The sequence below is a fragment of the Orycteropus afer genome, unplaced genomic scaffold (genome assembly GCF_000298275.1).
Source record: "Orycteropus afer afer isolate SDZICR_OR568_19922 unplaced genomic scaffold, OryAfe1.0 scaffold00074, whole genome shotgun sequence".
In the NCBI taxonomy this organism is placed as follows: domain Eukaryota; kingdom Metazoa; phylum Chordata; class Mammalia; order Tubulidentata; family Orycteropodidae; genus Orycteropus; species Orycteropus afer.
In genome coordinates this window covers 2,752,931-2,762,781 of record NW_006921661.1, presented here as the reverse complement: position 1 = coordinate 2,762,781, position 9,851 = coordinate 2,752,931, and the positions used below count along the sequence as shown (strand labels likewise).

Genomic DNA, 9,851 nt, shown 5'->3' with positions numbered 1-9,851 from the left:
GAAAGCTTTCTCTTTTCCATATGAGTAAGGCTGGGTTTACTCAGATGTTGCAAGCTTGTATGTGGGTCTATACGTGGTCCCTTCCTCCTAATAACCTGCCAACACTACTATATATATTTTTTTAATTTTTATTGTGATTTGGGTAAAAGTTTACAGAGCAAATTCATTTTCCATATAGTAGTTCATACACATTTTGTTCCTGACACTGACTGCAATTCCGCACAATGTAACAGGTCTCTTCCTACTTCTTCCCTGTATGTAGTTGCCTCTTCCCTGTATCCTTCTTTCCCATGCATTCCTGCCTCCTGAGCTATTTCCCTGTACAAATACTGCCCTTCTGTTCTCCGATGATTGATCACTTTAAGGAGTGTATTATCTGGTTCACCCTATGTGCTTGTCTGTAGTTTGGCTGGAAGCCACGGGAATGAGTTCACTTCCAGACCTGAAGGGTAACTAGGGGCCATAGTCTCAGAGGTCTCACCAGGCTCTATCAGACCAGTAAATCTGGTAAGACAGTAGGTTTTGAAGCATAAATAGTTTTACCAGACTTATGTGGGAAAAGGGTGACAAAAAAAGAAACTTGGGGGTTTCTTATGGACTTTTACCATATTCCAACAGCATTCTTTAATGAAATGGAAAAACTAATCATGAACTTTACATGGAAATAAAAGAGACTCTGATAAGTAAAGCATTAATGAAGAAGAACAGCAAAGTAGGAGGTCTCACAATACTTGATCTCAGAAGCTACTATATAGCCATGATAGTCAAAATAGCCTTCTACTTGTACAACCACAGACACATAGGCTAATGGAACAAAATAGAGAATCCAGACATAAGTTATCCACTTGTAGACAGCTGATCTTCAACACAGAGCATAAGTCCATTAAATAGGGAAGAGACAGTCTCCAACAAATAGTGCCCGCAAAACTGGATGTCTGTCGGTAGAAAAATGATATAGCATCCATACCTCACACCATACACAAAAACTAACTCAAATTGGATCAAAAACCAAAATATAAAACTTATAACTATAAAGATCATGGAAGAAAAAATACTGACAGTGCTAGGGACCTGAATATATGGCCTAAATAGAAAATCAAACATAACTAAAAATGTACAAACAACAGAAGATGAACTAGATAAATGGGACCTCCTAAAAATTAAATACTTAAGCTCATCAAAAGACTTCTCCCAAAGAGTAAAAAGAGAATCTACAGATGGGAGAAAAAATTTTGGCTGCAACATATCTGACAACGGTCCAGTCTCTAAAATGTATAGAAAACTTCGGTAACTCAACAACAAAAAGACAAACAGTCCAACTTAAAAATGGGCAAAGGATATGTACAAAGAAGACTTTCAGGTGGCTAACAAACACATGAAGAAATGCTCGTGATCATTAGCCACTAGAGAAATAACAAATCAAAAGTACAATAATATACCATCTCACCCTAATGATAATGGCGAATGCAACAATATGCTGGAACATTTTGTGTACAAAATTATCAAATGGGAAACTAATTCATTCTGTAAACTTTCACCTAAACCACAATTTAAAAAAGAGAAAACTTTGGAGTTTCTTATGAAATTTTTCCAAAATCCAAATTTCAGCATGGCATGCAAGTACCTTTCTTCTCGTGTCTTATTTATTTCAGTTCCCTCCCCTGTCCCTCCACACTCCAGTCATACTGAACTACTTGCAGTTGACTAGGTGCTTTCTTTCCTCTGAGCTTTTCTACACACTATTCCCTCTACTTGGAATGCCTTGTTCCCTTGATTTCCTTTAACCTGGCTAATTCCTGTTAGTCCTTTAGGTCTCCGCTTAAATGCTACCTCCTTGGAGATGCCTTCCCATCAACTCGCCGACCAGCTCTGAATTAGATACCCTTTCTCTATGCTCTCACAATACCCTGAACTTATTTCTGTAGCACCTATAAAAACAATTATATTTTCTTTTTAGTTTTCTACATTTTTCAGTACAGTTGGAGCTCCTTAAGGGCAGAACTCTATCCTCTCTGTTATTCCTAGGTTCCAGAACAATGTTTGGCATAGAAAAAACCTCAGTAAATATTTCTTGCATGAATGAATGAATCCCACAAGAATGCCTATTGCAAAGAAAGATTAAAAGAGCAGGTACCTGCTATACTTTCTCTTTCCACATCCAGCATTCTCCTGGTGTTCAGCCTTCAGATGTGGAAGAAGTTGTCAAGAAGGGTGTGCAGACCCTTGTGATTGGCCGAGGAATGAGTGAGGCCTTGAAGGTGGGTATCGCTGTGCACAGCATTCTGAGGACAGGTGATGATCTCTTGGACCTTTACCTTAGAGATATGTCCTTCTTAGGTGTCTGCCTCCACAGATCCTACACACTCAGCTTGCTGAGCCACTGTATGACCCAGGATGGAATAATGGCTGCACACACTACTGTTTATGACAAGGGTTAGCCTCTCCTCTCCCTGCCTAATCCTGGGTCTGTGCTGTTTCAGTTATTTCTCAGGAATACCTCCATCCTGGAGGGCTTTTAGTTTTCAAGCCCTACAATTACTGATATTTGATTATTTGCATTTTTTTTCTTTTCTTAGATACAATCAAGTTCTGTTTTTTTCCCTTTCAGAAAAAAAAAAAAATAATTACAGAACTAAAACTTGTTCATTGTAAAATATTCAAACAATAGAGAAATGTAGAAGTAAAAAAGTGAAAGATTTCCCCTCCCCAGTCTCCACTTTTTGTGTATTCTGGTCCAGTTTCTCTTGTATGCATCTGCAAACACACTCACTTAAACATACATGTATATACTTATATAAACATGTACATACTCATAGCTTTTCTACATAAATAGAATCACACTCTGTACTGTTCTGTAACTTTTTTCACTTTTATTATTATATTATGGACAGCTTTCGACATAAGTATATAGAGATCTGCCATATTCTTTCCTTTGTACAAATATCCTAAAATCTAGTTCCCTACTGATGAAGGTGCCCTATATTCATTTCTACTTTTTAGTTTAAAGTAGTTTTTTTTTCCCATTAAAATAATTTCTCTCTGTAAGACTTTTGTTGTTGTTTCAAAATCTTTCAAACAAATAGAAAAACAATACAGGATTTTTTTTTTTTAATATTTCAATCAGAACTCTTTCTGAGGAGGCAAAGTCTAATTAAAACTAAATCCAAAAACTAAACTCACTGCCATTGAGTTCTGACTCATAGTGGGTTTCCAAGGCTGTAAATCTTTAGAGAAGCAGACTGCCTCATCTTTCTTCCACAGAGCAGCTGGTGGGTTCAAACCACTGACCTGTTAGCAGCCAAATGCCTTAACCATTACACCACAAGAGCTCTTTAACTAAAACTTCTCTGGTAGCAAAATGCCTAAGGCACTTGACTTTTAATCAGAAGGCTGGTGGTTCAAACCCACCAGCCGCTCCTCAGAAGGAAGGTTGTGCAATCTACTTCCATAGTAATACCGCCTTAGAAACCCAAGGACGGGTAGCTATGAGTCAGATCTGACTCTATGGCAGTGAGTTTGTGTGTGTAGGAAAAAATACTCGGGGCAAGCCAGAGTTAAAAGGTGCCACCCAGTGATAGCTGTCCCTTATTGAGGACCTTTTATATTAATTTGTTCACAGAATATTTATTAAGCACCTTCTATAGGCCAGGCACTATTCTTGGCACTGATGACGTTGAGATAAGCAAGACAAACAAGGTTCATCCCCTTCATGGATAATAAAAAGGTAGACAGTAATTTCAGATAGTGATAAATGCTGTCAAGGAAATTAAATGGTGAGTTATAAGGGGCTGTTTTAAAATGGTCAAGAAAGGCCTTTCTGAGAAGACATGTGCACTGCAGTATATATGCATGAGTTAATTTCATTCTCACATCAAACCTGTGATATATTATTAGTCACATTTTACAGGTGAGGAATTTCAGGCTCAAAGACTGAATAACTGGCCTAAGCGCTCTTGGTTGATACATGGCAAAGTTAGAATTTAGATTCAGGTTGTTCTGACCCCAACATTTAATGTTTATTTACTTTATGTTCTGTACCACAGTAGACATTTTACAAACCTTAGCTCACTTAGCTGTCATACCAACCATGTGAGCAAGGTATTATTATCCCCAATTTACAAACATAGAAACAAAGGCTCAGAGATTTTAATTCACTTACTCAAGGTCATACCTGCTAGTTAGGATTTAAATTCTAAGCTGTCTGATTGCAAACTCCATGGCTTTTCCATTTCCATTTCACTTGTGCTTTATGCATGGATATTATAATACTTTTGTCAACTTTTCAGAGGCCTTCTTAAACTCCTTGGAGCTCTCTGCCAAATTTTGGACTGGTGACATGCTGGGTGATTGAGGAGTGACAGTTGTTACTGTCTGATTTTATAGTACACTTGCCTTGTGGTAGGAAAGGAAAGCCTAAGGGCCCTTCTGACTCACTCATCTCTTATCCTTTTTGCCAGGTGCCTGCATCAACTGTGGAGTACCTCAAGAAGCAAGGCATTGATGTGCGGGTCCTCCAAACAGAGCAGGCAGTGAAGGAGTATAATGCCTTGGTTGCTCAAGGAGTCAGGGTGGGAGGTGTTTTCCATTCTACCTGCTGATGGAGCCTTAAAAAGGAGAATAAATCACTAAGCAAAAATGCCTGTGACTGTAACTCTTACCACTTTCACATGTGCCTCTCACACACATTTTGAACACCTGTTTATGCCAAGTCTGGTGCTAGGTTCTTGGGATACACACATGACTAAGGCAAGTCCCTATCCTTTGGGGGCTAGGAAACAACAGAGAAGATAGGTGTTTACCGAAGTTTAATAATGTTAGGGCAGAAGTATAAGAAACTAAAGGCAAAAATAAAGCAACTTTCTGCCTTGAAGACTGAAGAAAAATTTTACTGCATTAAAATTACATTGCAGTTGAAACTTTGCAATGTTTAGCCATCAATTCAACTAATTATTGAATTCCTTATATGGGAGGCACTGCTAAGCTCCAGAGAAACAGCAATCCAAGTTTTACCCTCATGTAGCTTATATTCTAGTGGAGGAAGTAAGTAAACTAATAAGTATGTAATATATGTAGAAACGTTTTTTTGGGGGGGGAGCAGGATAAGAAAACAAAGAGTGATAGAGGGCTATTTCAGATAGGTGGCCATGGAAGGTCTTCACGTACATGACATATGATCAGAGTCCTGAATGAAGTGTCAGATAACCAAAGAAGGAGCCTCTCAGTTCCCCTAAATTAATAGAGTTGGACTAGATACCCTTCAGAGGTTCCTTCTGCCTCTGATCATCTGTGTTCTATTAAATACCCAGGTGGCCTTTGGGAAGCCTTGCAATAGACTGAAAAAACCATATTAAGTTATCAGTTTCACTGTTTTTCTTTAAAACGTTTTGAATATGGGCTTTGTTGTTAAATAACCTTTCCCCAGAACTATGACTCTCTGCCACTTATTTGAGTGTTTATTTAATAATCTCTCAGAATCTTACTTTTTCCATCTGTCCAATAGGGATAATCTTAGTACCTGGATCGTTGTAGGTATTGTTGTTATTTGCCATTGAGTTGGACCCGATTCATAGCGACCCCTCCTTGGGTTTCCAAGGCGGTATCACTAAGGAAGTAGATTGTCCAACCTTCCTCCCGAGGAGTGGCTGGTGGGTTTGAACCGCCAGCCTTCTGGTTAGCAGTCAAGTGCCTTAAGCACTACGCTACCAGAGCTCCTGTTGTAGGTATTAAATAAGGTAATGCATATAAAGTCTTAGCATACTACTCCAGATGGATCAAAGACTTAAATGTGAAACCTAGAACTATACAGTTTCTCAAGGAAAATTTAGGCTCAAACTTAAGGGCCCTAATATTTGGTATAAATAGACTACCAAGCATAATTCAAAATGCACCAACAGCAGAAGAGAAGCCAGATGATTGGGACCTTCTAAAAATTAAATGTTTATGTGCTTCCAAAGACTTCTCCAAAAGAGTCAAAAGAGAACCTACAGATTGGGAAAAAATATTTGGTAATAACATATCTGACAAGGGACTTATCTCTAGAATTTATAGAACACTCCAACACCTCAATAACAAAAAGACAAACAATCCAATTAAAAAAGGGGCAGAAGACATGAACAGACACTTCACCAAGGAGGATATTCAAGCGGCCAACAAACATATGAAGAAATGCTCACGATCATTAGCTATTAGAGAGATGCAAATCAAAACAACAATGAGATACCATCTTGCTCCAGCACTAGTATCAAAGTTCAACAAGACAGAAAATAACAAATGCTGGCGAGGTTGTGGAGAGATTGGGACTCTCATACACTGCTGGTGGGACTGTAAAATGGTACAACCATTGTGGAAAGCAGTATGGCGATTCCTTCAAAAGTTGGAATTAGAAATACCATTTGACCCAGCCATCCCATTACTAGGTATATACCCTAAAGAAGTGAGAGCCATAACAAGAACAGATATATGCACGCCGATGTTCATCGCAGCACTATTTACAATAGCCAAAACTTGGAAACAACCTAGATGTCCAAACCAAACTTTGGTACATTCACACAATGGAATACTATGCAACGCTAAAGAATAATGTAGAATCTGCAAAACACTGCATAACATGGATGAACTTGGAGGACATTATGCTGAGCGAAATAAGTCAGTCACAAAAGCACAAATATTGTATTAGTCCGTTATTGTAAAAGTTAAGGAAAGGTTTATATATTGGAGGACATTTTCTTTGTTGGTTACCAGGGGTGGGAGGGGAGGGGAGGGAATGCTGTTAGATAGATAGAGATAAATATTGATTTGGGTGAAGAGAAGGGCAATGTACCAAATGTGAGTGACCAATATGGCAGCATTGAGGATGAGAAAGACAGAGAGAGTTACATGGGCAGTACAGACAACAAATATGAACCCCTTTGCATATACAATACTGAGTTGTCAGTGAAAGCAAACATGGGTATAGGGACGGATAGATGGATGAACAAGCTAAACAATTAGGTATGTCTAAATGGAGAGTGTATCCAAGATCATATATAGGGTTGGCAGACAATGGGCCTATAAGTTCATGTGAATGATCAGAATTCCCAGGTGTATAGTAGAGCTGACAAGGGGCAAGGTTATGGTCATTACTTGGTCATAGCCAGCTACCCAGAGGAACCGAGTAGTTGATCCTGCGGGCTTGGGACCATGGTCGCAGGGGACATCAAGCTCAATTGGCATAACATACTATACAAAACATTGTTCCACCTACTACTTTGGCGAGTAGCGACTGGGACCTTAAAAGCTAGGAAGCTGCCATCTAGATGCAACAACGGGTCTCTCCTCGTCAAGAAGAAAGAAGAAAACCAAAATTAATGGAAACAATCAGTCCTAGCGACTGGTACACCATCCGATCTGCAACCTATACAACTATGAGACCAGAAGAACTAGATGGTGCCCAGCTACCACTGCCATCCACTTGGAAGGGATGTAGGAGATCCTGCATAAAGAGGAAGAACAATGTGGTACAAAACTCAAAATCATTTGGAGGCAAAAAAAAAAAGAAGGTGGGGACCAGTTTTGCTGGTCCAATAGAGCCTGGTGTAACCACTGAGACTATGGCCCCTAGCTGCCCTTCAGGTCTGGAATTGAACCCACAACTGTGGTTTCCAGCCAAACAAAGTACAGGCATGTGAATTAAACATTTACTTCAAGTAGACACACGCCCTGGAGAGAACAATCATGGGAGAAGGAAGGGCTGCTTATGCACAGGGAGACAGCTCAGGGTGCAGAAGATTATGAAGGGATGGACACTGGGAGGAGGTAACTATGGGGAGGAAGTGGGAGGGGAGCTGCTGCATTGTAAATTTTGGTCAATGACATGAGGCAAAGTATATGTGAACTGCTGTATGAAAAGTGAATTTACTCTGTAAATCTTCACCCAAATCCTAAAAAAAAAAAAAAGGTTTTAAAAAAAAAAAAAAAGTCTTAGCGTACTGCCTGGCATGTAATAGGACTCAAGAAATTAAAGTCATTGTTATCATTATCTTTCTGTTCATGGGGCTGCTGTGTAAAGCCAGCTAGTTTCATTTTATTGTGCTTAATACAGCAGTGTAATATTTCATAAATTTGTAGAATGTTAGACAAAGAAACTGTCTACTGTCTCTCCCTCATTTACTCAAATGTTCTCTTTCATGCCCATTTATTGAGGTTCTATTACTAATAGTCTTAAGACCAGTTATTCTGGGCCCTGCGACTACATGGATAAGTAAGTTATAGTTCCTGTCTTCAAGGACTTATGTGGAAGAGACAGATAAACAGTAATAATATAATGCATTAATATTATAGTTACAAGGTTCAGTTGTGGCACAAAGGACTAATTTATCCTACTAAGATGGAAGGAAAATTAGGGACAACATCAGTAGAAAGATGACACTTAGAAGAAACTACTTAAGCTGAGTCTGGAAGAATGAGATGTTCGTTATTCACCAAACACTTACTTGGCAACTCTTGAACTAGGTATTTATTAGGTATGATATTTTCATGATCATAACTAAATAAAAATGTCCACCCTTTCCCTTATTGAAGCAATATCTACAGAAAGCTGATTTTTTGCTCTACATGACCCTGCCAAGTGATTGATTGGTCCAGTTGGGCATCTGACCTAAGGGAAGCCAATCCATAAACTGGACAGCAACTTAAGAGGTGGTCTGGTCTGACAAGAAAAGATGAGCTAAGATAGAGTGGACAGTTAAGTGATTTTCCCAGTTTCACCCAACAAATGATGCTGTCTTGATCCCTTTCTACCATACACCACCTTGTACCATAGGCAGCTGATGGGAATGAGATCCCCACAGGCCTGATACCTAGGATAGAAGTCTAGGGAGGTCTTGCTGTGCAGCCAGCCATTTGTCAGATGACAGGATCTTTCTAGATCTCAGTTGGGTCAGAAAGTCAGGAAAACCCCTGTATAGTTAGGAGGGATATTTGCTAAAACTGATACTGTTTCTGTGCTGATGCAGTCGATGGCTCTGTGAGTCAGATGTAAAGTGAGACAACTCCAGTGGGTGTTGCATTACGTGTGGGTGTAATCACTGTTCCTAAGTGAGTTGTCTCCACATTAAAGAGAACTTACTACAAACTTCTTAGAGACAGAAATATCTGGGCATGAAGTTATTAAACTTTGCATATATAATAAATAGCCCCTACTTCTGAAGCTAAGAAGCTCTGGTGGCATAGTGCCTAAGGCATTTTTTTGACTGCTAACCAGAAGGTTGGTGGTTCTAACACACCAGCCCTCTGTGGAAGGAAGACTGGGCAGTCTACTTCCATAAAGATTTACTACCTCAGAAACACAAAGTGGGTTGCTGTGAATCAGAATCAACTCAATGGCAGTGAGTTTGTTTTTTTCTTTTTATTTTTTTTGTACTTCTGAACCTGGCCCTTGTGGCTAATGCCAGCAACTTTCAGAACCTGGAGAGAAGCAATTAACCCACATGACACTATAGTTATTTCCATGTATTTAATCATTAAACATTTGATTAGATTTGAATTTGTAGGTAGCACAGCCCTCACTCTGCACACTTAATTCCTTCTAGCTTGAGTGGTTTCTAGGACAAGAAGTCTGCCCGATGTTCTATGTGTACCTTTCTGCCCCATCATTCTGTTTGCTGAAGTCAATCATGTCAAAGCCAAATATAAAGTCCTTTGAGGGGTTGCTTTTGGAGGCCTACTGCCATGGTGGAAGGAGCCCTAGTGGCATAGTGGCTAAGTGCTCAGCTGCTGACTGACAGGTTGGCAGTGGAAACCCACCAGCTTCTCTGCGAGAGAAAGATGTAGCAGTCTGCTCCCACAAAGATTACCAGCCTATGGGGCTTCCC

At 39.5% G+C, this 9,851-nt stretch overlaps 1 protein-coding gene across 1 annotated transcript in view; it reads left to right on the top strand.

Moving 5' to 3' along the window:
- Nucleotides 1-4,598, top strand: part of AAMDC (adipogenesis associated Mth938 domain containing) — a 16,741-nt gene extending 12,143 nt beyond the window's left edge. Inside the window, exons 2-3 of the mRNA XM_007940899.2 lie at nucleotides 2,163-2,258; nucleotides 4,458-4,598. Of these exons, the coding sequence (XP_007939090.1) occupies nucleotides 2,163-2,258; nucleotides 4,458-4,598 (237 nt within the window). The remainder of the gene's footprint in view (nucleotides 1-2,162; nucleotides 2,259-4,457) is intronic.
- Nucleotides 4,599-9,851: the final 5,253 nt, after the last annotated feature.